Genomic DNA, 27,942 nt, shown 5'->3' with positions numbered 1-27,942 from the left:
GCGTTGCACGTGACACAACTGATGCTGGTAGGTCACATGACAATAACAACATGGCCAATGTAGTACATCCAGATTACATTTATATTACACACATTCATACTATGTAGAATCAATTTTTTAATGGTCGCAAATGGTCGTAATTTCTTACTCAAAACAAGTACCTTTACATAGAGTATGTGATTTTGGACACAAACAACGACTGTTTAGACGGGAAGGACATGGGATAGTGAGATTTACAGTGCGGACAAAACGAAGACAGGCAAAATGCCTGCCACGCAAGCAGCTCAATTCATGCCAGATCCCACTTTTCCGGTCCAGTGCAATAGTTAGTTGAATGGATTCAAGTGAAAGTGTTTACAAACCATTTTACTATGTAACCTGACATATTTCTAAGTGAAAATAGATATTCAACAAGAAAAAAAAAAGTTTAGAGCAGGACATAAATTGAATAGAAATCCACTGAGCAGAATAAAAAGACTTTTATGATTACAAAATCACAGCACATTTTACATCAACAACTGTTTTCTTCTTCCTAAGAGCACAATGCCGTTTACATTTTCAGCAGGACTACTGGAAACAACAAGACAGTTCCCCGCAATCACAGAGATGCTTTCCGATTGTTCTTATCATTATATTATAGCTTAGAGATGGAAACATCATTCCAGGAATCTAAACTTAAAGACACTGGAGCAAATGGGGCTTTAAGAATCAGTCCAAAGCGCTGTTGCAATAATGTGATTACTTTCCTGGCCTGAGCCACTGGCCTCTGATGGAAGAACAGCCACCCGTCTGCATGATAAGTCGTCTCCCTCATACTCTGAAGCCTTTAAACCAATTACTTTCCTAATTCAATGCCACAAACCCTACAAAATGGTTTCAAATTATTTTTATGCAACCACTGATGCGCCAACAAACTTGTTGAAATAAGCACTGAGAGAAGCTGTACCACAGTGCTATTGAACATGTGATTCATTTTGCTTACTGTTGCAGTTTCACATCGGTATGATTGCATCAGACACCGAGATTAGACCAGAGTACCATTCGGCCTGTTCTCTTATTTCCTGTTTTCAATGCTGACTGACCTTACAGCAACCCTGCAGAAAGTTTCAGAGGGGAAGTTGTCTTGTAAACAAAAACTTTACAATGCAAAGAAGGAAAACATCTCTTTCATCTGTTAATATGAATTCTTGAGGTGCCTTATAGCTTCCTGAAATGATGCACAGTCATATTGACAATTGTAGTAAAGTGCGTAACATTAAAAATTCTGTTCCAACAGGTCGGTTTTTATATGTATGTATTAGGGATGCTCCGATCGATCGGCTAGAGATCGGTATTGGCCGATAATCATATTTTATGACTCAATCGGTACTCACCAACTTGGCCGATCTCAGGAACCGATCGCAATTTGATGACGTCAACGCGTGACGACGTACATGATGCGTGGGGACATAAATGATTTGGCGCCACAGTCATGTCATCGCCAGTGTGGAAATGCTATGACAATGAAAAATTAGCTGTTTGTCGTGTATGTTTTGCATGATTCATCTACACAGCAGATTCAGTGACGTTAGAGCTGATCTGCGCCTCACTGCACACGTCTGCAGCACGTTACGGCTCCACAGCCACCGGAGCTGATCATGGTCGCTCTAGTCAGTCCCTGTGTTTATCAGCCAGCTGCAGCACGTTTCTGAAGCCCCTCTCCACACTGCTTGGTTAAAAATAGTCTTTTGTGAGTTGTCACAGCGTGGAGGACGGAACAAAAACAGGTTTCCCCAGTAACAGCTCTACACAAAGCAGCGCTGAGCTCACAAACGCTGCTTTATCAGGCATATTAACATGCAAGATGAAATGAAAATGACATCAAAAAGTTTCTAAAGATAGTCTTCCTTCAGAAATACAGTGATATAAAAACACCTGCACCTCGTTTTGATTTTTAAATGTGCAGTACGTGCTCATGTTTATTCAACGAAGCCTTTTGGAAAATCTGTCAGTTTTGATATTGTGGTGAGTGCCACAAATAAATAAATGTATGGGAAACACATCCCACAGCACAACCACCTGAGCCCAACTTCAGTCTACTCATCACCTTAACTTTAACTGCGTTTGTAGCCAGTGCCACAGCCAGACTGATAAACAAACACAGACCGGAATTTAACTTCGGGCCAGGCGCACGCGCCCATTGAAACCGTCTATATAAAGCTTGAAGCATCAGAATCGGCATCGGTATCGGCCGATCACCATGACAAGAAATCGGTACTCAGTATCGGCTGCAGAAATCCTGATCGGAGCATCCCTAGTATGTATATTTATAGTGTATGTATGTATGTATGTGTGTATGAAATTGAATATATATCTACATACATTAAAGAATGATACATTAAAATTACATTTATTGTTTACTGAAAATCATGTCATATTTTGCTATATCAGCCTGCAGTCCTACGTCCCACTAAGGGAAACTGTAGAAATAACCTAGTATGTGAGAGTAAATACACATAACGGAAATGTGAAACTCAGACAAGCTCCAGTGATAATGAATCTACTAGTTTGCAAGGTCCACGGCTCACAGAACAGCAGTAAACTCAACAGAAGGTTTAGATTCGCCTAAATATCCCAAAGCTCATAGGCATCGTTACTTCAATTAGACTGCATAATGCCTGAACTACATCGAGATAAACAAAAAACCTCAATCATTCACAAACACATTTTTGTACATGTTGTAAGCAGAGCACAACACAGCTGTTAAGAGTTTCCATTTGTTGTTAGAGATTCAACGGTCCAGCAAAAATCACATTTTACGGATGCTCTTGTCAAACAGACAGCAGTTTTGGACATGAACCGCAATCACTCTTTGTGGCAGGAACGTTAAACTATTCCTCTCAATGAACGGCACCGAGATAAACATCTTGAATCAAGAACATGTCTAAATCAATGACAATCTCCCACACAATACATACTAAATGCTTAAGTAAGCACTTACATCGGGTTACCACAATTTTCTATCTTTATTGCCAGGTTTCCATGACTTGAGGTAAACCATGACAGTGTTATCTGTCTGCTCTCTCACCACAGCGGAACCCAGTTAACACATGTCTATTTCTGCAGAACATCTACTATATAACCACTCCTTTCCTCTCAGAACAGATTTAAAACAGCCCCCACACTAAAGAGGTAATAATAGGAACAAATCAATTGATTTTACATCACTGTAACATGAAAACAAGACAATTAACAAGCCAGAGAGACAGATAATACCATTTCACCATGTAAACAAAAGGGGGGAAAAAATCAGTTTTACAAGGAATTTTCATCCTGAAAGGGAAAAGCATCTTTCCTGTGAAAGTACATCAAAACATAAAAATAAACAGCAAAATGCACTGCGGAGAGAAAACACACTGCACAGACTTAAAAATACATAAGAAGAAATCTCATCTGTCCTGTAAAATGCATCAGTACAAACAAGGAAAGAAAACGTAGTCATGCCTGTTCCACTTATAAACACCAGAGGTCAGGCAAGCACAACGAATGCAAAGTGGATCCTAGACTATGCAAAACATCAGGCACAAGAAAAGGTAAAAATTAATTTTAAAAAATGAAAATCACAGTGTCACACTTGTGCACTAATTGCATTGCTAAGGTAATGAAGCTTTAAAACTGCAATTGACCAGAAACGGCAAACTCACCAGCATTCACTATGGCATCCACCTCCAGGGTGGTGATGTCACCTTTGTACAGAGACACTTTGTCAGCCAAGTAGAAAGACTTTTGTTCTTCTTCCTCAGTAGCTGTATGGCAAAGATAAAGCAAAGATTAATTTACAGAAAAGCTTTCATTTCAGATAATATTGCATGATGACTCTAGGTATCAGAACAATACAGGTTCATCAAACGTCCTATAATACTCTACTGACCCACATCTGCTCTATAATGATAAACATTGAACTTTTGAAAGATGGAACTGGACTGGATGATATCAAATGAGAAGCAGTAGTGACGCCACACTGTGGCCACTTGTTTAAAAAAAAAAAACATCATCATAAACATGGCCTATTGGACAAACATACTCACACGTCACACTGTGGTGCATTTTGCTGGTGGGAAAAAAAAAACTTCTCTAAACATTTTAAGTAATTACTTTACAAATGTGCTACAGATCTCTGTGCACTAGAACATCTAGGCATAAAAACAGTTTTCCCCCAGGCCATTTCCACCTTAAATAACTGACACACCGATTTACGGACTTGTTATAATTCAGTGCTCTTGTGGCATTAGGCAATATGTAAATACATATTTTTATTCATACAGCTGCCCTCTAAAAACAAAAATGCTGGGTTAAATACTGGGTTCAGCCTGTTGGGTCCTTTTATTGGGTTATCTTTAATATTTTTACCCAGGTGCTGGGTCGTTTTTCTGCACTCTAAAAAAAAATGAGGGATTATTTTTTTTAAACCCAAATGCACGGTTCAGCTTGTTGGGTCATTTTTAATATTTTTTACCCAGGTGCTGGGTAGTTTTTCTGTAATGGGTGATTTTTACTGTCAATATAAAATGAATGCACGAGCAGCACTGAAACATGACTCGACTTCACAGTTACATGTAAGAAAGTTTCCATGCGCTCCACTGACTACAATATGAGCGCTACTGATCTAGTGCACCATTGTTACAGCTGTGGTTACCTATGCTATGGGTTGAAACTTAACGAGGTAAAGCTGTTTTTGATGTAACTTTTCATGTAACTTTTCAAACATGAATAATAAGTCATTTAATGAACTGGAACAGCCTACTGAGAGCAGTTTTCTTCCCACAGACTCCCATTGGCTGCTCCTGTCACGTCCTAAAACCTTTACGTTTCTGAAGATTTTACGACTGTAAAAGACTGACTTGATATACATACACATATATATATGTGTGTGTGTGTGTGTGTGTGTAAAACAGATTTTAGAATGCATTTTCATTATTTAAATGAAAAACCTAACTGACCCAGCACTATGTCAAAAAAACAACCCAGCAAATGGGTTAATGTATAAAATCCAACAAGCTGGGTTAAAATAACATGTGTTCTGTCTATATTTACCCAATGCTGGGTTGCCAAATAACCTAGAAATTGTTGTTTTTAACCCAGCATTTTTCAGAGTGTGTATACTATATACAATACATCATGTACATATCTGTAAATGCAACTGTTAGATATAATCAAAGTTACTTTATTTATTATTATTTTTATTAATTTTTACTTATTTATTAATTTTTTTACTGTTTTTGCATGCATGCATGTGCTGTGTTTGCATTTGCTGTTTGCATGCATGCATGTACCCAGAGTTCCTGGAAATCACAACAAATTCCCTGTGTGTTTGTGCACACTTGGCGAATAAAGCTCCTTCTAAATGCTGTACTTTGAACTTTTTATTAAAGGGGTGGTTTACTGGGTTTTTTCTAGGCTTGATTGTGTTTATGGGGTGCAGTCTAACATGTGTTAATGCTTTGGTTTAAAAAAAAAAAAAAAAACGCATTATTTTTCACATAATTTACCTTTATTCTACACCACTCTGTTCCTTCTCCCATAAACACACTGATCATTTCCTGCTTATGAAGCCCCTCCCTCCCAAATATGTGATGGGTTCAGATTGGTTAGCTGGTCCAGTGTGTTGTGATTGGCTAAACCGCCTCTAGTGCGCGTCTGAACGTCCCGCCCCTTACCTCAACGGCATGTACTCCGGTTGTATTGTAAACAATGGCGTCGTCTATATTGCTTATCAGTTTGAGCCCAATTGAGACGCAGAGGATATTAGTGAAGAGGATCGTGCAGAACCTGTGCAAGCACAGCTTTTAATGGTATGTTTTTTGATTGTTGTTGTCTCATACATTGCTTTTGTTAGCTTTTAATATAAGGTTTTATTTAAAGCTGATTAAAGGTTTAATACAGTACGGCAACCGCAAGCGCATCCATGTATAACGCTTCTCATAGCTAATTTAATAATAATAATTTATGCATTTAGCAGACGCTTTTATCCAAAGCGACTTACAGTGCGCATTCAGGTTATACATTTTTTTACCAGTATGTGTGTTCCCTGGGAACTGAACCCACGACATTTTGTGCTGCTAAAGCAATGCTCTACCACTGAGCCACAGGAACATAGCTATGTGAAAATAAGTGTATAAATGGAACAGTTCAATGTTGGAGCTGAGCTGAATATGAGAGAGAGAGAGAGAGAGAGAGAGAGAGAGAAAAAGAGAGAGAAAGAGAAAGAGGGAGAGAGAGATGCAGAGCGTATGTAGAGCAGGGAAACGCGAGGAACAGTATTGAGAACGCTGCTTTAGAACATTGATTTTGAAACTTGTGAATCCATTAGAATCGTTAGAAGACAGAATCACGATTCATATATGAATAGATTATTACGCAGTCAACCATCCCTTTAATCAAATAATTCTGAACAAAAAGCATCACAGTTTCTAAAATAATATATTAAGCAGCACAACTGTTTTCATCTTTGATCATTTTCTGAAGGATCTTGTGACATTGAAGACTGAAGTAATGGCAGCTGACAATTCAGCTTGACCATATCAGGAATAAATCAAATAAAAGAGAGAGAAAGAGAAAGAGAGAGAGAGAGATGCAGAGCGTATGTAGAGCAGGGAAACGCGAGGAACAGTATTGAGAACGCTGCTTTAGAACATTGATTTTGAAACTTGTGAATCCATTAGAATCGTTAGAAGACAGAATCACGATTCATATATGAATAGATTATTACGCAGTCAACCATCCCTTTAATCAAATAATTCTGAACAAAAAGCATCACAGTTTCTAAAATAATATATTAAGCAGCACAACTGTTTTCATCTTTGATCATTTTCTGAAGGATCTTGTGACATTGAAGACTGAAGTAATGGCAGCTGACAATTCAGCTTGACCATATCAGGAATAAATCAAATAAAAAAATATATAAATTAAAAATATAATCATAAAATATATTGGGGAAAAATGTGTTTCAACTGGTAATAGTATTTATATTTACATATAATATTTACTGTATTTTTGATCATACAAAAGCAGCCTTGGTGAACATAAGAGACTTCAAAAACATTAAAAAAAACAGACGTCAAGCTTCTGAAAGGTAGTGTTCACACACACATATACTACTTAAAACTCTCTCATATACTCACCGAGATAACTTTTTGATCAATCAATATAACCTCCATTCTTCCATTTGTGTCGTTTGGCTTTACTATTATTCTAAAATATTTTTTTTTTTTTTTTTTTTTTAAATTAAGTAATAATATGAGCAAGCGTGTCCAAACCTTTGACTGGGAGCGTATAAAATTAAATGTCAAACATGTAAGCAGATTGCACATTTGAACCATCTTCACTATGGGTTTTCTATAGTGGAACAGGTGTGTGAGTTTATGTAAATCTACAAATACCAGTTACCTTTTCAAATAGCTTTGTACCAGCTCCCAGAATGCTGAGAGAACAAGAACCAATGAAATCAGGCATGTAGCGCTGGCATGTAACACGGTGCATATGGGTTAACAGAATAGATAGTAGGCCAATGAATAGAACGTCCAAACTATCAGGCCTCAAAAACTGCTGGCACTAGCCAGTTGGTCAGCTCTATTTGATGCCATAGGCATGCAACAGAATGATATGCAAAAATCACATGAATATTTGCAAGCTAAAATAAGCAGTGTTCATTATGCACATTTAAATAATTTCCTATAGCACATCCTACAGACTGTCCTCTTAGATTAGTAGAGCCAGAGCAAATATCCGGCTCTAATGTGAACGGACCAGATCAGCTCCTGTCAGTTCATCTCCAGGCCTGCTGGCACAGGACATAGCCATTTGGTGAAGCACGTGCAGGATGTGCGAGGAACAAACCTCATCCAAGGCAACGGAAATGTTCCATTTAGCATTTCCGACATCCTCTCACTATACTACAGATGAAAATGGCCTGAGGATTTTAAGCAAGATGTATTTTAAGGATTTCCTCAAATCATCTTTTAACTAAGATTGTATTTAACGGAAATAGGCCCACACAGAATCTGATGAGTCTTTCACATTTTCCAAGCTTATGTTGGACTAAAAGAATGGATTTAAACATGCTATATGTTCAAGATGAGCTCAGAGTATAACTCTGATCAGCATTTGTAGGTTGATTTGATTTCCATTAGAGGAATGCCACAATGTCAGCGCCGACAGCCTAGTGGGCAAGTGTGCTGACATGTAACTGCATTGTGTTATGGGCATCCCGAGTTCAAATCCTGGCTTGAGGACCTTTCTGTCCCCCTCTCTCTCTTTCTCCCACTTCGCTTCCTGTCTGCTCTCTACTGTCATATCATAAAAAATGTAAATAAAAAAAAGAAGATTGCCACAACACAACAATATTTACCATAAAACATTATTGAGCATCCCAACCAGAATGGCACAAAAGATGGCCTAAAATTGGAATGAAAATACCAGTTTAAACTGACCAACAGCAGACAGGGGAAGTATTTAGGAAGCACATTTTTAAATATTCAAAATTAAGGCAACTCCGTTTTGTGCCACTAGAGTAGAAATTAAATTTTTAAATAATAAGAGAACACTAATAGCATCTCGCCAATGAAAACAAAACCATGAAAGGTTATGAGTTTTTTTTTTTAATGGTTCAGCATTCAATACATGTTAAGTTCTATGCAAAGCATCTCTGGCATGCAGTCTATTACAACAAAATATCCTTGACTCATCCTTCAGCTGAAAAAAAAAAAAAAAAAAATTTTCAGGCGAACCGAAGCAACGCAACGAGGTGAATTCAGTGTCACAAATGAACTGAAATATGCTTGCAGACCACAAGGCGAACAGATAGGGAAAACTTGTACCCTGCAATAATCATTTGCTCAAACTCAATTTTATATGATGCCAAAAAAATCGGCATCATATATCGGCTGCCCCGATTTCTAAATATCGGCATCGACATTGGCCAGTGAAAAACCCATATCGGTCGACCTCTATACTGTACTGCTGGATGATGGATCATAGCAATACAACACTATGCTTACATGCGTTCCTGTCTCACTGAAGCACTTTCTGTGCTAATTCTAGAACATTATGTGAGAAAGCAAGTAACATTTCAAAAATTGGAGTGTATTCAAGTCTTTTATAAACGTGATTTTTATGTTTGCACTTTGTCTGACTTTTTGTATGAAACCTCTGTCCCACTGTGCCTCAGAAAAACAATAATTAAATGTAATTCATGCTTCTCTGGATGTTTTGCATTCAAACAAGCTAGATGAATAACATAAAAAAAGGAAAGGCAAAGGAAATGTTTGCCCAAAAATGAAAATGCTGTCATCACTTACTCATCCTCGTGTCATTTCAAACCTGATCCTAAAAAACAAATTTTTGTTTCACTGAACAATTTGCAGTACAGATGAAATCCATAGTCTCAGATCTGTGCCTTATGCACAGATACACGTGTTCCTGTCTGATTAAATGAGTTAGCAAGCACTTTCTTTGTGAATTCTAGACCTTTATGTGAGAAAACAAATAACTAATCAAGAATTAGAGTGTATTCAAGCCTTTTAAAAATTGTATTTGTTTTAAAAATAATAAAAAGCACTTGTCTGACTTTTAGTATGAAACCTTTCTCTCACTGCTTCAGGGGAAGGGGGGGAAAACTGTAATTCATGCTCTTCTGGATTATTTGCATTCTGACAAACAAGATGAATACCACAGAAAAGAAAATACAGAGAAAAATTCTTAAAGTAAAAAATTTAAACATTGTCTTCATTTACTCACCCTCATGTAATTTCAAACCTGTATGACTGACTGAATTTCTGCAGTAGAGCAATGTTTTACATGACTTTTTACTTCATGTAAACACATAGCATCACAAAGGTGACTATCACTATACATTTCTTCTGAAGTCACTGGTAGCTTTGTGTGTGAATGTAAAAGTGTCAAGTGTGAAAATGTAAATCACTCACTAAAACTTTTGCCATATTTATGAAAGGAGTACAAATGTCTGATTTGTGAACAAATCATTTTTTGAGTCAAATCTTTTCAATTTATCTGTTGATCTACTGGTTCACAAAACTTGTAAGGTTTAGGAGCCTGTTCACACTGATAACTATAAAGATAATGATAAAGATACAGTTCTAAGAATCTCTCAATTTTAAAGAATAGCAGAGTCCACACCACAGCTATAACGATAAAGGCACAGAAAAACAATATAATTGGAATCACTTTCAGAATAATTTTTTCCAGCTGATGAATGATAAAAACATTGACACCCAATCAGAATCGATCCTGCTATCACAGGCTGAAGAATTTAAAGCAGCAGACGCGAATGCACCCAGAATAAACAGACAATATTGTGCACTGGGGTGGACGCTAATATAGTTATCCTTCTTGATGTGAACGGGCCTTAAAGGGTTAGTTCACCTCACCCTCATGTCGTTCCAAACCCATAAGACCTTACCCAACCCGTTCATCTTCAGAACACAAATTAAGATATTTTTCATGAAATCCGAGTGCTCTCTGCCCCTCCATAGACAGCAAGGGTCCTACCACGATCAAGGTACAGAAAGGAGAGTAGTAAGGAGAATACTACGAGAATACTTTTTGTGCACAAAGAAAACAAAAATAAAGACTTTATTCAACGATTTCTTCTCTTCCGGGACAGTCCAACGCCATTATAGACATGCACATTATGTTCCTATGTACATAAACAAAGTGAATCGCATGCGTGTTCTACGTCAGCAGCACCACGCACATGTGTTGATAATGGCAGAGGAGTGTCCCGGAAGAGAAGAAATCGTTGAATAAAGTCATTATTTTTGTTTTCTTTGTGCACAAAAAGTATTATTGTAGTTTCATAAAATTACGGTTGAACCTCTGATGTCACATGGACCATTTTAACGATGTCATTGCTATGTTTCTGTGCCTTGATCATGGTAGGACCCTTACTGTCTATGGAGCAGAGAGCTCTCGGATTTCATCAAAAATATCTTAATTTGTGTTCCAAAGATGAACGAAGGTGTTACATGTTTGGAATGACATGAGGGTGAGTAATTAATGACAGAATTTTCATTTTGGGGTGAACTATCCCTTTAAGAGTAAGTAAATGATGACAGAAGTTTCTTATTTGGTTGAACTATGCCTTTAAAATCATTCCTGATCTTCTGGGGCCAGTTGCATAAATACAGCCATTGTTAAAATGGAGTTTTAAAAACTAGTCTGAACCAGTTAGCTGTTAGCCAAGGGATAATCATTTATACTTTTTTCATTCTGAAATTAGACCAATCTAAGCTTATATGCAACAGTATATGAAACAGGAAACAACAGCTGCCATGCCACAAAACCATTGCCATGTCAAATTGCTACTGTAAACAAAAGCTTGCAATGTGTGCCCGGGGTCTTCCAATTGGTCCACTGTTTTGGAACTGACATTGATGAGTGGTGCTGCTCGTAAAAATGTTTATTATTTTGAGTGTTTACATAGAAAAACAATGGAAAAGTAACCCATTGGAGGCCATTCGCACAGTCCAATGCACCACTTTTCTATTGTTTTTCTATGTAAACACGCACTGGATGGACTGTTACACTTGTGCTCGGGTTTTTGCAGCATCTCACACGAGGGCCATGTAAAGACGCCATGTCAAGTTAAAAGAATTTCAACTTTTACATGCAATGCTGCTCATCAATTTCAGTTTCAAAACAGTGGACCAATGAGAAGACCCGATATGGCAATGATCCAGAACAGATCAATATTCAAGAATAAGGGACAGCTCTGAGATTATGAGTTTCATCTGTACTGCAAATAGTTCAGTGAAAAAAAGACCATGAAAAACACATTTTCTTTTTGTGTTACATGAAAGAATGTCAAGTCATACAGGTTTGAAATGACATGAGGATGAGTAAGTGATGACAGCATTTTCATTTTTTGGTGAACAATTCCATTGCATTTTCTTTTTCATGTTATTCGTCTTGTTTGTTTGAATGCAAATAAAAGACATAGGCCTAAATTACAGTGGACCAATCAGAAGACCCCGGAGACGGGAATAATGTTGCAAGCTTTTGTTTAAGGTAGCAAGTTGGCACGGCAGCCGTTTTATTTGACGGCAACATGGCAGAGGAGGCACTCACAGTGGCTGCGTCTGGATACCCTGATTTATAATTACATTTCTTCAAGCGATTATCATCACAGCCTGTGATAAAAAAGAGCCTTGAGCCCTAAGTAAAAGTCATAGAAATTCCCTTAAATGCTGAAAAAATGCTATGACAAAGATATTGCATTCTTCTTCTGACAGCTGATGGCAAACTGATTTTTTTCATGAATATGACTTGACCTGATGAAGGGGCAGACGCAGGTAATCGCACATGCTTTCTTTCTCTCTCTCTCAGTGCAAATCTACGGACCCTCTGTACAAATGACAGTCTTAAAGATGTTTAAAAAAAAAAAATTTTTTAAACCTTGAACATTGCAGTTGTGGCAGATTGGATAACCCGAGTCAGAACTTAAAAGAATAGTTCACCCAAAAATTAAAAGTCGGTCATCATTTAGCTACTCACCCTCAAGTTGTTTCAAACTCATTTTGCTGAACACAAAAGGTGACATTGAGGAATGTCACCATCTATTTGCTCAACTAAATCTACTAATAAAACTTAGATAGCTGGTCAGAATAGCGCAACTATCTTCATCTATAAATAAGCTATGATATCTGAGCTGTCAGGGTCTCACTGACCCATGTGTCCTCTCCCTTCAAAAGGGCAGCAAGTCACTTGCATGCAGAGTGACTATTGTGTCTTCTGGTAGAGAAGGACATGAAACAACCAGTACCTTCTTCTAGGATGACTATGCAACTTTAATCCAATAGAATACACTCTAAAGCTGTTCACCAAGAAACATAGGCACTACTAAAAGTTATACATGTTATACAAAGCTGAATTTTCAGCATCCATTACTCCAATCTTTCATGTCACATGATTTTAGAAATTCATGAAAATGATTTTTTTTTTAGAATTTCTGAAGGAGTTCAATTTAACTAAATTCCTGAGTTAAAAATAACAGCATTTCCTCGAAATCATTATAAATGTCTTTACCGTCACTTTTAATCAATTTAATGCGGAACAAAATATAAATTTTCCTTCAAAAAATAAAAAATCTTACAGAATGGTAGCATATACAATTCACTATTGTAAAAGCATGTGGGCTACTTAAGAATAACGTGTGTAACTTCTGCACCACAAAACAAACTGCAAACAATTTTCAAACAGCTTTCCCAAGTATGCCTATGGTTGAAAAACAAGTCAGAAAGGCGTCTAGATTTACCTGTATTATTGTCATGATTTGCCCAGGTGGGGATCTTGTCCAATGGCACATAGTTTCCTCGATAATCTTTGTGCCTATCCTCAAGACCAAGACTGAGTAAGCGCTCTGTGCAAAAGAAGAAACCACACCGTCATAGTATACAGACAGACAAGAGCACGTCTTGTGAAGCAAAGCTAATCAGTTTGAATCAGAGGGGTTCATAAAGGAACATCTGCGACTAGCTCTATGCATCGTGCCAGAGTGGTACTCTTTGGTGTGGTAATTGTGGCAGCCATGTAAGTGTGTGTAAGAAAGAAGTGACAAGCTAATGAGGGTACATTGTTCAGCATTCAGCTGCAGGCCTGACATGGAACCAGACTGTGTGTGATCTGTTTTATGTAGTGTACATGGACAACATAATTCACTAATATTTATGTGGCCATAATTTGAGGACTTGCAAGACTGCAATAGACTAAAGTTTATACAGTTGGTTTCTGATTACACTCTATATCCTTCTTTCTCTTTTCATTCTCCATCCACAGGTTCATAACTTTCTTTCTAAGGTTTTAGTTTCACTTTTGTTTCTCCCATTAATGCAACCTTTGTTGACACTAAATGACATACAACTCCTTACAAAAGTTTTATAGGAGGGAGGGTACAAAACCCATAATTCTACACTTAAAATAAAGGACAATAAAAAAATTATAATTATGTTAACAATAGGTTTTAGAATAGAATAGGTTTTAATTTTGTTTCTTATTTTTATCATAACCCAAACCTTTTTTTGAAAACTGTTTAACATTGTATTTTCACTTTAACTACATTTGTGCAGACTAAATAAAACATGAAAATAAAATCAGAAATATACAAAGCAGAGGTACTAACAGAAGTTAATAACTCAAATGCAACATTTGGTATTTCTAGAAATTGGTGCAATAAAGTAAAGCCTAATGGGTCCACATTGCAGTTATTATGCAGTTATTTTGTGGTAAGATAAGAAGTTAAATTAATATTAAATGTAATAATCTCTAAGAAGCTCCCAAACATTTTTTTTTGACTCAAGACAAAATAAAACTTTACCTTGATATTCTTGATACAAACCAGCTCCAAAGTGCCCCTGCCGACACTACTGATTTTTCAAGCTGACTGACCCTACATCTGTCTTTTCAACCATCTTTATTAATTTATTTTTTCCATTTTTATCCTCCTGCACTCCCTATTGCTACACGAATGAAGATGTCTTTCACAAAGGTGGCTTTATGAGTGCAATGTGTACTTGCGATTTTAAAATAGCACAAACGCCAACAAAGCTGATTCATTTAATCAAATCGCCATCTAAAGATATCATAACAGAAGTATTTGATGTTTGTTTACTGCATTGCACTGTATTACACTAGGCGGTAAGTCAATAGCGCTCATCATATACAGTTTATCATATTATTATGAGTCTGATTTATGATAGTGGACCATTAATGCGTATCAAGTAACAATGCTGTCAACCTAATGATTTACAGTCTTGCAACTTCATAAGACATAATTTTGTCACAAATTTTTAACAATCAATAAACAGTGTTGTCATGAACTTCAGGTCACACTGAGTGATGTTTATGTCAAGAACAGGTGGCAGTGCTTGTGCACTTCAAATTATTATAAACAATCTTATTGTAGTGATAAAGTGTCCAGCAAAAATATGATTATATTATCAAACAGGATTGGACAGTGCAGAACATCCAATCATACTATCAAAGTTCCACTATACCATCATGTCCCTAGAAATCTAACTTCCAGGAAAGTTTATCTCCAACTCTGATCAAACGCAACTGAACCAACTCATTTTTGGCTATTATACTTACAATTTCAGACAAAAGCTCTAGAACTAAACTACTTATGAAGGTGGATATCCAGGAGCAGGATTTAGCAAAAGTGCATGCGTGCATAATATTTATCTCATTAAATGTTTAATCAACAGACCTTTTAATTTGTAATTTAGCTGATGCATTTATGCAAACAGACATACAGTGCACCTGTTACAGGTTCAGACTTCATGGAGTTAGTCACACAGGGTTTGTCGTCTTGATCAAGGGTGCAATGGTCATAGCTCATGCAAAGCACCATATTGGGGTTTTTATGTTATCATATGGTTTTTCACTGAATGCACCAATCCAACACATGCATGTTCCAATTCATTTATAAAAGATTAAACACTAATTAATGCATCTGATTTGCATTTAAACAGATTTTAACGCTGGACACATCAGGGCCTTGATCACAGCATCATGTACTGATGCTCCACCTGCATCTGAAGGTGTGCATCTGTCCATGCTGTTGATTCAAGAGGCAAGAGCATTTATAAGAAGACATTTCTCCCGCCACGTGCGTGCTGTGACCCCAGGTTCAACCCGGTGGATGTCAAACCCCAGACTGACACTACCGTAATGAATCCTGTCTTTAAACGGAAGTCCAAAAGACCCTTACCTTTCTCCGCTCTCCACTCCTTTTTCTTTTTGCTCATGGTGCCGTGGTGTGAGGGCTTCTGGTAACTGTTTTTTGAGTTAAGCAACCCCAGGCTCACAGTGAGATGTGCGCTGAAACTCAAGAGAAAGTGAAAAAGCTCCTGTGGCGTGACGCCTCACCTGAGAAACTGTCAAATTGTAGTTGGTGGGGAGACTGTGCAGTGGTGCAACCTACCTTAACGCTAACGGTGGAGGCTGCGTGGAAAATGGAGCGCGGCGATTGGTCGGCTCGAACGCGGAAGAGGTGTTAGGATTGGATGGTTTCATGCGGCAGTCCGGTAAAACGCGCATACGCTTGACGTGGGCTAGGTTGAGCGTCAAAGCGTCGTAGGGTTGGTGGGGTAGCAACCGAGGGGAGTGAGTGAAAAAGCTTCAGAAGACTGCAGCGCCGTGCGTGGTAGTGGAATGCGGGGATGGAGCACCTATTTGATACAGCTGTTTATTGGTTTATTGATGTGCAACTTTACTTATGTGTTTCTTCAACAAAATACGGCGGTTGTGTAATATACTGGGATAGTCAAATCTACAATAAAGTTACAGAAATTCCAGGACTCTCCATCATTTATCGACATACCGTCTGAAAACGATGGCAATGGAAAACGTGCGAGCGGCATTACCTCTTGTGGCAAACGCAACTTCAGTTTTTTAGCGTTTTGGTGAATGCCAAAATACTAACTTGTGATAAAAATGACTGGAACTTTTGAAATCCATACTGACTCCTCATATACTTTGCATGACATCTATAACATTTGTATTATCCAGCGATATTTACTCTGTAATAATGGAAAAGATAGATCTGATGATATTGGTGATTTACTAAATGAACCTTTTTGTATAACAGGTTTGCTGTAAATGCCTGGGGACGTGTTTCAAACCAGATAGATTGCATACGAGTCTTTAAAAAGAGCTCTGTGACTTCAGATATATTGAATATGTTAGTTTAAGGCATTGATTAACTATAATGTGTACATTTGTGTATTTAATTATTTTATAGCTATTAATTACTGCTTAAAATATAAGCTATGGGGATTTGGTTATGTGAGAGAAAATATGGACGTCAATGTTTTTTTTTTGTTTGTTTTTTTTTTCATTCTTAGCATTATCACTCTGTTCCAAAAAGACGTTATTTCATATTATCGGTAAATATTTCATTAAGAAAAAAAGTTTATTTGACGAGACGTGATTTACGCCTGGTCGCTGCAGGCCTCCTGACTAGAGCACAGAATGTACAAAAAGCTCCATTGTTGTGAAATTTCAATAAATTTGGCAAGAACCTAATAGCATTTAGATTAGATACTAGAATGGCCAAAAACCAAAGTCCTGACATGACTGTATGAAAAATTAAACCCGCAGAGGGCGTCAGTCACCGACTTAAATCAGAGAAATAAAACAAAACAAAAAATAATAAAAACAATAGGACAAAACACTGGACAAATTGCCTGGCTATTAACACATAAACACATCTGAAATACCACGCTCAGTTAACCAAAGATTTATTTATAATATGAAAAAGGTTCAATAAAATGCAAGGGAGGGGCTTTTATTGCATTTCTCATGATTTCCGGTTCCCGTGTTTCCCATGATGCCGTGCCCGTTGGGCAAATTCAAACAGTAGAAATGGAAGAGGAATCGAGGAGAGGAGAGTTAGACTGTACAAACATGACTGTCATCACACATAGCAACACCAACGAAACCTCTAACAACAGCTACAACAACACAAATACTCACACCGATCAGTCTACAGCTCAGGAAGAAGAATCAAAGGTTTCCTCTGATGGAGAAAAGGAATGGAACATTTTGTGCCATGTCGATGATCCTGAATCCTCCACTAAATCTAAGGTGGAAAATGTGTGCTTGTTGGACAACAATGGTGAGGTCGAGAGAGACGGGGATCCCCCTTTAAACCCATCAGAAGACAAAGAAAATGAAAATATCCTCACACATGCAAGAACAGAACATAGAGGTGACGGTACGTTGTGGCAAATGGTTAGATTTCCTGTATAAGCTTCTCATTGATAAATAATAATTGATAAACAAGTTGATTACAAATGAGAATAATAAAAAAAAAACTTGACATATATATATATATGACATACAGTCACGAGTGACTAATGGCATTTTAATGGTTTTACTTTATATATATATATATATATATAATTTTAAGCAAAAACCTAGTTTTAATTCACTATGGATGAAAACTTCTGCTAAATGTTTTAGGCTCTTCAAGCCTCTCAATTATAAATTTTAATGAAAATAATGCAATTTAATGCTTTACTTCGGTGTTATAACTTTTGGTCAGGGTTCCTTTCATCTGGTTGAAACTGATGATTGTAGTATGTGTTTTTTTATAGTTTGTATGCCCAAAGCATCAGGCAAAAAAAAATTTTTAATTAATAATGAACACAACTTATCTAAACTCTTTTATAAAACTGTAAATAATTCTTAGATCTGGACAAAAAAAAAAGTGTCACATCATTGACTTTTATCTTTGTCTAATTTAGTCTGTGCCTCAGGAAAATGAAATTTTGATTCCACTTATTTTGTTTTCATACTGTCATGCGAATGTCTCATATAAAGATTGCCAGCAGATTGATCCTTTGGCCAATTCTTCTGGCAGTCAGAGGGATTGTGAATCTAGCGGAGTGTCTGCAAACCATATTGATGATGAGGAAATATTCTGGAGAGCAAGAGAAGAAGGACGAGTGAATGTTGTCTTTCCTGGCCATATCACCCAGGATGGCTGCTGTAGATTTGTTTGTGAGCTTCTGAAGTGTGTCCTTTACCAGCGGCAGCAGATACCTATGACATATGACCAAATGGTGTTCCTCCAGAAACAGCAGCATAATGCCACTCAGGTATTACAGAAGACCTGATGTATAGATATACCTTAATTCATAATTCTAATAAAGTTTGACTGAATTGTGCTTTCTTTCTCACAGACAAAGGACATGGTAAACCAACGGTCTGCAAAGACATCTGAGGGCTTGGACTGGCGTCGATGCCAGCAGACATTGCAGGATCTAGATGAAGTGCTGGCCCACCTTGAGGCATTGTTCTCTCTTAGCCAAGTTCCTTGTGTGCTTTTCATGCTGGGTGGGTCTACCGTCCTTCCTACCGAGCTGTATGAGGTAAACATGGAAGCGGTGGCTGTGGGAGCCGGGGAAAACTGCTTAAGGACTTCAACCTGTCTAAGACAGCTTTTCCGCACATTGTTTGTGGCTGACCTGTTGTCGGATGCCAAGTCTGTGCGGCTTATGACTACCACGGTCATGGCTCTGGGTCACCGGGATTGTGGCGTGACTGGGTTTAAGCCCAAAGTAAAGAAAATGAAAATATCCTCACACATGCAAGAACAGAACATAGAGGTGACGGTACGTTGTGGCAAATGGTTAGATTTCCTGTATAAGCTTCTCATTGATAAATAATAATTGATAAACAAGTTGATTACAAATGAGAATAATAAAAAAAAAACTTGACATATATATATATATGACATACAGTCACGAGTGACTAATGGCATTTTAATGGTTTTACTTTATATATATATATATATATAATTTTAAGCAAAAACCTAGTTTTAATTCACTATGGATGAAAACTTCTGCTAAATGTTTTAGGCTCTTCAAGCCTCTCAATTATACATTTTAATGAAAATAATGCAATTTAATGCTTTACTTCGGTGTTATAACTTTTGGTCAGGGTTCCTTTCATCTGGTTGAAACTGATGATTGTAGTATGTGTTTTTTTATAGTTTGTATGCCCAAAGCATCAGGCAAAAAAACAATTTTAATTAATAATGAACACAACTTATCTAAACTCTTTTATAAAACTGTAAATAATTCTTAGATCTGGACAAAAAAAAAAAGTGTCACATCATTGACTTTTATCTTTGTCTAATTTAGTCTGTGCCTCAGGAAAATGAAATTTTGATTCCACTTATTTTGTTTTCATACTGTCATGCGAATGTCTCATATAAAGATTGCCAGCAGATTGATCCTTTGGCCAATTCTTCTGGCAGTCAGAGGGATTGTGAATCTAGCGGAGTGTCTGCAAACCATATTGATGATGAGGAAATATTCTGGAGAGCAAGAGAAGAAGGACGAGTGAATGTTGTCTTTCCTGGCCATATCACCCAGGATGGCTGCTGTAGATTTGTTTGTGAGCTTCTGAAGTGTGTCCTTTACCAGCGGCAGCAGATACCTATGACATATGACCAAATGGTGTTCCTCCAGAAACAGCAGCATAATGCCACTCAGGTATTACAGAATACCTGATGTATAGATATACCTTAATTCATAATTCTAATAAAGTTTGACTGAATTGTGCTTTCTTTCTCACAGACAAAGGACATGGTAAACCAACGGTCTGCAAAGACATCTGAGGGCTTGGACTGGCGTCGATGCCAGCGGACATTGCAGGATCTAGATGAAGTGCTGGCCCACCTTGAGGCATTGTTCTCTCTTAGCCAAGTTCCTTGTGTGCTTTTCATGCTGGGTGGGTCTACCGTCCTTCCTACCGAGCTGTATGAGGTAAACATGGAAGCGGTGGCTGTGGGAGCCGGGGAAAACTGCTTAAGGACTTCAACCTGTCTAAGACAGCTTTTCCGCACATTGTTTGTGGCTGACCTGTTGTCGGATGCCAAGTCTGTGCGGCTTATGACTACCACGGTCATGGCTCTGGGTCACCGGGATTGTGGCGTGACTGGGTTTAAGCCCAAAGTGGATTTTAAAGTCCCCACAAAAGTGAAAAGGCAAGTCATCTCTATAGCCAGTGATTTGTCACTCACCAGGGAGTTACAAAAAAGTAAAACCGATCTAGAGTACTATATATGGTTTCAAGCCCCTGTCACTGTGAAAGGTTTCTGTAAATGATAAGGGAATAAAGAGTAACAGATTTCAGGGAATGTTGAAATACAATTCACTCCATTCTCAGGGATCACAGCTGTATGACTGGCCAAAAAGTACATGGGCTATTGTTTTTTTTATTATTATTCAGGAATTCTGTGTGAATTTACATTTTTTTTTAAACCTCAGATTATTTATGCCATGTTTACATTGTCATCTGCTAATCCATATATTTTATATTATTAACTTTTACAGTATACAGTGGTGGTTTTCTAATGTTTAATAATCTTAGCTGCTACTCCAAGACCATTTGTAATTCCTATTAATTAAAACCAATTGCTATATGGTAGCTTCTGGAAACTGATGCATGTACATGATTTTAATTTACTTAAAATGTGTTTTAGGCTCTTTATGTCTTTCAGTATATATTTTCATGAAAATAATGCATTTTAACACTTCCATTTGGTGCTATATATTTGTACTCTTTGTTTTTATTTGCAATTCCATTCACTTACAAAAGAACATTCAATCTTGAGGTCAGAGATCATTAAATCTGGTTGAAACGATGCAAACTGACGATTGTAGCATGTATATTATGATGTACAATGAAACTAAATTTCTTTTTTAGCAAGCAGAAGTTAGTGTTTCATTTTTTTTTTTTAAATGTTTACTGATTTTAACAGTACACAGTAAAAAGTATATCTTGAGTTCTTATGTTGAAATCATGCAAAAAAAACAGTATAATACAAAATTATATTGTACAGAACTTTTTCATATAACTTTGGTTCATTGAAAAACCACAACATTCCTTAATGTTGAACCTTGCATTCCCAACTGAATTAACTTTAGATTGTTAAATGCACTAATGACACTAAACAGAAATTATAAGAGCAGTGCATTATTTTCTTAATATACTGCTGTTATTTGTGGTCTTTGCTCTCCACTTTCTCCACAAACTGAAAGATGTCTCGAGCCATCAGCTGAGGTTCTTCATAGGCAGCAAAGTGTCCCCCTCGGGGCATGTAGGTGAAAGAACGCACATCTGTAAACCGTGAGCCAGCCCAGGCCCTAGGGCAGTGGAGCAGCTCATCAGGAAAGGCAGCCAGGCCAGTGGGCACATACACACTCGTCCTTTAAGGGAAATAAGAAAAAGCTTTTTTTAGCCATACAAATCAAATCTTTTTTGAAAAGGCTGCAAAGAATTCAATGTGTATGAGGTATAAGTATTTACATTGGGTCACCACAAAGACTTTTTGAACTTACACACTGTCCACCCTTGTCTTGAAATCTTTCTTCGGGTTCTCTTTGTAGAAGCGCATTGAGGGAATGATGGAACATGCGGTCCAGTAGATCATGACATTTGTAAGGAGGTTGTCTAGACTGAACTTTCTGTGATATAATAAGTGACAAAGCTACTTAATTAAAATCGAACTAACCCTTTATATTTTTTGATTTTGCTAGTTTCAATATTGATAATAAAATAAAATTCAAAATATTTAAATGATCCTAGAGCACCAAATCAGACTATTAGAATTATTTCTGAAGGATAATGTGACACTGAAGACTGGAGTAATGGTTGCTGAAAATCCAGCTTGGCCATCAAAGGGATAAATTATATTTTTAAATAAATTCAAACAGCAAACTTATTTTAAAATTTATTTCACAATATTACTGATTTTACTGTATTTTTGATCAAGTAAATGCAGCTTTGCTGAGTATAAGAGACTTCGCAAAGATGAAAAAATTGTACTGACCTCAAACTTTGGAACAGTACTGTATATATATATATATATATGTACATTTGTGCAAAATGTCTGCAACTGTATGAGATTAACCTTTCTTCACCTCTCTAAACCTCCATCCTCCAAGTCTCTTGTTTCCTAATCCTAAATCTGTCCAAGAGGAGAATTTCTCCCAGATATAGGCAGCCAATCCGACTGGTGAGTCATTCAGTCCACAACCTGCAACATATTTTTAAGTTAGGCTTTCAATTAAGTGTTAATCTGACATTACCCAAAAGCATAACATGATATGTGCCAAGTATTACCTGCTCTGTCTGGTTTAGTGGCTTGAATGTGTAAATAGCCAGTTTCTCTCAGTATATCAAATATATTCTTCTCCATGTAAGGATAGAGTCGTCTGACATCTTCCTTTGTGAAGCCCACCAGGAACGGCAGGTAGCGACCAATGATTAAGGAGAGGAGCTGTCCAAGGCTGTCTGTCCTGGCAATGACCATGTTCAAGTGCAGACCACGAATGCACCTTATTTTAAAGAGGGCAAAAGTTAGCTTTTTAATTGACAATTAATAAAAGGCACTCTATATTACAAAAACATATTACAGAAAAAGAGACAAATAATCTAGTGACAGAGACTCATGTCATTAAAAGGACAGTTATAGGATAGTAAGGGGTGTAAAACTCTTACTCTGGCTTCATCTGGGCCATGTTGTTTGTAATGAAGGCTCCCCAGTCTTCTCCTTGCACGTAAAAAGTCTTTCCATCAGCTTATGGAAGATGCGAGCAGCCTCCAAAGTGTTGAATCCTTCATGTGAAATAATGGAAAGAACAGCACGTCTGTTCTCCATTTCCCATCTATCATATGTTTAGATTGTATATTATCCATATGCCATCTTGCTTTTTGTGTGTCTGTGAAAAGTTATCAACGTCTTTGTCTAGCAGAATTAGCCATAAGTTCCATAAATGTTGAAAGACTTATCCTTTTTATGTGGGGCTTCTGAGTAGCCATAGCCTGGAATGGAGGGGCAGATGACCTCAAAGACCACATCTGAATCGGTCTTAGTGAGCAAAGGTATGATCCTGTAAAACTCATAGAAGGAACCAGGCCAGCCATGAACCATCATGAGAGGGAGAACTGTCTGTCCAGCCTTCTGGACAGGCCTCACGTGGACGAAATGCACATCTATTCCTGAGAAGCAGTACAGGCTTTCACTAAAATGAACAGTGTGTAATATACCTAATCACATTTTGTGAATGCAAGATGTGGGACTTGAAATTGCATGCTTTGTTACTACATGTTTTATCTAGTGAGGTAAATGATCACCTTTGAAAGTGTTAGGTGCTTACCCTCGATTTTGGTTTTGAAGTGAGGATACTGGTTAATCACCTTCACCTGCTTTTCCCAGTCAAACTGGTGCCTCCAATAAGAGACCACCCGTCTAAGATAGTTAGAGTTGAATCCATAATTAAAGTGGCTATCCTCCAGTGGAATCGTGAAGCGTGTTTGATCAATGCGTCTTTGTAGATCCTAAAGAAAATAGTGGGGTTAATGATGACATTTAAATATATAGTGGTTGAGTGAGTGTATATTTAACACACATGAAAGTGGAAGAGAGAGTGTTCATGTGGGGATTTATGTGAAAACCTATTATTTTGTTCTAAAATTGCTGATTGCCACACCATTCTTCACACAAAAGATTGCATTACACACTGGAATAAAACATTATTGCTGTTTAGGTTGTACACCCACCTCTATCTCTTCCACCGAGGTCGTCACTACAAATCTGTGAATGGTATCGTCCTCAGTTAAAGGCTTCTCTCCAGCTCCCCACCAGCCATCCACCACTGGTAATGTTTTGGGGCTTTGCCTCCACGCCAAGTAGCACAAAACAGCTCCAACCCCAGCAGAAGAGAGTGCTAGGAGCTGTAGTTTAGACCGATCGAGGTTACCAAGGGTCTATCTAAAAGTTAGTTGACAACAAACGACAAACAAACTTATGGATCAGAACAGATTTTAAAAACTGGTCATCGTACAGTAAATGATTGAGAATCTCACACTACCAGACTTTCAAGTTGTTCGAACACAACAAACTCATGCAGACGTATGTGCCTAGTTTCTAGGAGACACATGACAAATGAAAACACTATGTAATAAATTGGCTAAAATGTATGCCTGTGCCCATCATACTCTGAACGTTTTGTTTGAAATCAGTCAACCCCAACTGCCCAAAATCTTAAGAATGGCTTTAATACTATATTTTTTTTTTACTTAGTAAGCAAATAAACATGTTTTTGCTGGTTTTTTTAGTTTAGTTTAAAAAAGGGGTTTTAATTGGGTTTTTTTTTATTCAGCCTCATCCACCCTCTTCCCACCATTCACTGTCGAAATAATACTTAATATTGTTGCATTGTTTGACCATTTGTCAGGTTTCTTGACATTGCTGCTGTTGATTTTATCATCACATTACATAAGGTGTTGTCTTGTGATGCCAGGATGAGATTATTTCTCAAATAAAATTATATTTTAAAGTATTTCATGACTGTTGAGTCTTAATTCTACATGTCGTTTAAAGGGGTAATATGATGTTGCTAAAAATAACATTATTTGGTGTAATGCAATGTGTTTATGCGGTTTAAGGTTAAAAAAACACATTATTTTCCACATACTGTACATTATTGTTTCTCCTCTATGCCCCGCCTTTCTGAAACTCGTCAATATTTACAAAGCTCATCGGTCTGAAAAGCGAGGTGTGCTCTGATTGGCCAGCTATCCAGTGCGTTGTGATTGGCCGAATACCTCAAGCACGTGACGGAAATGGTACGCCCCTCACCATATTGTGATGCCTTGTCCCGGCCGGAGCAATGAGACCAAAACATTAAAACCCATTATAAATTAGGCATTTGTTGCATCCAGTAATTACGGATTATAATGACTTATACTGTCTGTTTACACATTGCATTACATCGCGCCACGTAAACATAAAACCATGTCTGCATTTGTGATCAGAGAAATGACAAACTACAAATGCTACCTTACACTCAAAACTCGCGTTTGAATCGTCAGTGGCAAATTCTTTAAATATAAAAAACGTACTTACAGTCTGTGAGTCAGAACAGCCGGCATTGTAGTCTACTCTTCCAGGATCAGGAAACAGTCCTCCATAAAATGCGCTGCACACATCTGAATATTTGGGTTGAACTGTTCTGGAACAGTGTTGTAAATACAACTTAACCACTGATTTCTAGTCGTGTCCTCTTTTGGAAGGCCACACAAAGTAGTTTCGCTTTCACAATGAAACACACAGTGCCTTCACGACATGGCAGCGGCGGCAACAACAATACTACAGCGAGAATAAAAGTTTCTAAAAGTTAGCATTCTTTCTTTGCGTGAACATTTGGGCGGTGTTATGCAAATCTTCCCACATCGTGACGTAGACATGTGGGGGCGTGTTAGAACGAGCCGTTTTAGGTAGGCGTGGCTGACTCTTAACTTTTATAAAGAATATCTCTTTGGATTTGAGACTTTAGTCTTTGCAACTTTACAGATCTTCTTTATGCACCAAGAGCTTGTAACACTTCAAAGAGAAAGGAAACATTGAAATCGCATCATATGACCCCTTTAAAATAAGCACATTGCTCTTTATGGCGTGTAACGTTAAATTTTTCATAGAAAACATGAGACAACGCACGTGATACTGACTGATATAGAACTAACATTATGAAACTAATGAAAATCATTTCTATTGACTAAAGTCACTATGACTACTTAAGTGAATGAATGCTCAACAAAAAATAAACGCATGCAAACTAGGCAAACAAAGACGAATGTGGTGAAGAAGCCTACATGCAGTGACCTCGAAATGACTAGGAATGCTGCACCACAACGGAAATGGTTTAACCCGGTTTAGTAGTAGGAGAGGCTGCACTAGCATTACTAAACTAACGCTCCGCAATTTTACTCACTTTACGTATTCAATTGTCTGCATAATAGAGTCCTCAAAGCCCATCGTACGTTAAGAAGCTGTCTTTTCCAGACAAAGTTGTGTTGATGAGCTGTTTACAATCAACAGTGCTTATGTAATACGGTCAAGGCGCCAACTTAGCTGGTGTTTCTTCCCCCAAACTCACGTTAGCCAAAGCCAAAAACCCCGCCCCTTGGCCGATTTCATTGGTCAATTCAGTCACGCTGTCACCTGTCAGGAAAACTTCAGGAAAATCATGAATTTCGATCACGATTAACAGTAAGAGTATAACAGCAGTGTCGTTATTTATCATGATGTGTTATCAATGCTATTCTATGGTTAATGCTATTGTTTAGGTTTAGTATTTGTTTCAGTGTTGTGTACTAGGCATGCAGCGCTGTGATTGACATGACCAATGAAATCTTTAGAATCGGCCGCGGGGCGGGGTTTCCGTTTAGGAAAAGTCGTGCGATGCAGACTATGCTCATTTTTATGAACTCAACTCCTGTTCTTCTTCATTTGTCTGTCACTAATTTGCAGTTACGTCTGAATTGTTCGTGTTATGCTTCCAGCAACATGTTCATAATGTTGCAGTTTTGTATTTTGTAATAGGCCTATATATCAGTTTGTGAATCCACAAATGACTCTCTTTGACTATAGTTACTGTCATTTCCAAATCAGTGGGTGAGATGATAACACATTATTGCATTCATCATAGTTTGCAGCAAAACTCTCCTGGACAGTGTGTCTCCAGAAGCAGAGTTGAAGCCCCTGGGGGCTTCCTGAAGTAAGTTCAGGCAACTTATTAACAATCGACTAAATTGGCGCAAATCTATTTCATCTTTGAGACTATGCTAAAGTCCTGCAGCCAGCTGCAACAAAGCCCTTTAAAAAGTGATTATTAAGTGATTATACCTGTACCACTACAGCAACAGTAAGCAGTTTCTTAAGGGGTTTGTTGCAACCCTATTTACAGTGCTTTCGAATAATGATGAAAACCTCTGCCTGGTTTCAAGACTACTTGTTGTAAAATAATCATAGAAAATCCAAGGAAGGAAACTGAAGGGTCACTCCCTGTTTCTTACTTTTTGCAAATAACAGTGATTAGTTTAGTGGTGAGAATCAATCATTGGGCTGCTTCACACAATGCATTGATTAAACATACCGATCATTAAGAGCTGAGACAAAAGATTGAACAAATGTGACTTATAAATAAGGAATAAAAACATTAGCAGTGCCACAATAGGTCATTATATTTTTTAAGAATTATAACATAGTACAAATCTAGAGAAACTGTAAGTACAGGACAGTTTGGAATGGTAATTGGAAGTGCTTAAAAAATATCCCAGGCCACTGACTTATGGTAATCATCACTGTGACTTTGCATGAGGTTGTTTACTCAGTGAGTTAAAATATCTTGCAAAGGCCTGATTCTGTATGAATGAGCAATTTCTGTAAGAGTTGCAGTGAATGAAACCATTATCTGAGCTTTCTCTCAAAAGGCAAAATTGGCACCACTTTGATTTTGCTTAAATATAATGGGAGGACTGAAACTAGAAATAAAATGTTAGGAAGCTACAATTGTTTACAGAATAATT

General features: G+C 37.5%; 2 protein-coding genes and 1 pseudogene across 2 annotated transcripts in view; 1 reads left to right on the top strand and 2 right to left on the bottom strand.

Annotated features, from left to right (window-relative positions):
• LOC107600572 (O-acetyl-ADP-ribose deacetylase MACROD2-like) overlaps nt 1-15,994 on the bottom strand; it is a 607,387-nt gene extending 591,393 nt beyond the window's left edge. Inside the window, exons 1-3 of the mRNA XM_016292504.1 lie at nt 15,764-15,994; nt 13,310-13,414; nt 3,684-3,785 (exon numbers count right to left, since the gene is read on the bottom strand). Of these exons, the coding sequence (XP_016147990.1) occupies nt 3,684-3,785; nt 13,310-13,414; nt 15,764-15,800 (244 nt within the window). The 5' untranslated portion in view covers nt 15,801-15,994. The remainder of the gene's footprint in view (nt 1-3,683; nt 3,786-13,309; nt 13,415-15,763) is intronic.
• A 1,370-nt stretch (nt 15,995-17,364) lies between these two features.
• Nucleotides 17,365-20,672, top strand: LOC107600571 (uncharacterized). Its single transcript, XM_016292503.1, has 5 exons — nt 17,365-17,770; nt 18,379-18,656; nt 18,741-19,118; nt 19,791-20,057; nt 20,142-20,672. Exons 1-5 carry the CDS (start codon nt 17,419-17,421, stop codon nt 20,670-20,672), a joined length of 1,806 nt encoding a protein of 601 aa, XP_016147989.1. The 5' UTR covers nt 17,365-17,418.
• An 850-nt stretch (nt 20,673-21,522) lies between these two features.
• LOC107600563 (epoxide hydrolase 1-like) lies at nt 21,523-23,331 on the bottom strand (annotated as a pseudogene).
• Between the last annotated feature and the right edge of the window lie 4,611 nt (nt 23,332-27,942).

The sequence above is a fragment of the Sinocyclocheilus grahami genome, unplaced genomic scaffold, assembly GCF_001515645.1.
Source record: "Sinocyclocheilus grahami isolate Dianchi unplaced genomic scaffold, SAMN03320097.WGS_v1.1 scaffold286.1, whole genome shotgun sequence".
Classification (NCBI taxonomy): Eukaryota; Metazoa; Chordata; class Actinopteri; order Cypriniformes; family Cyprinidae; genus Sinocyclocheilus; species Sinocyclocheilus grahami.
This window is presented reverse-complemented; position numbering and strand designations above follow the sequence as displayed.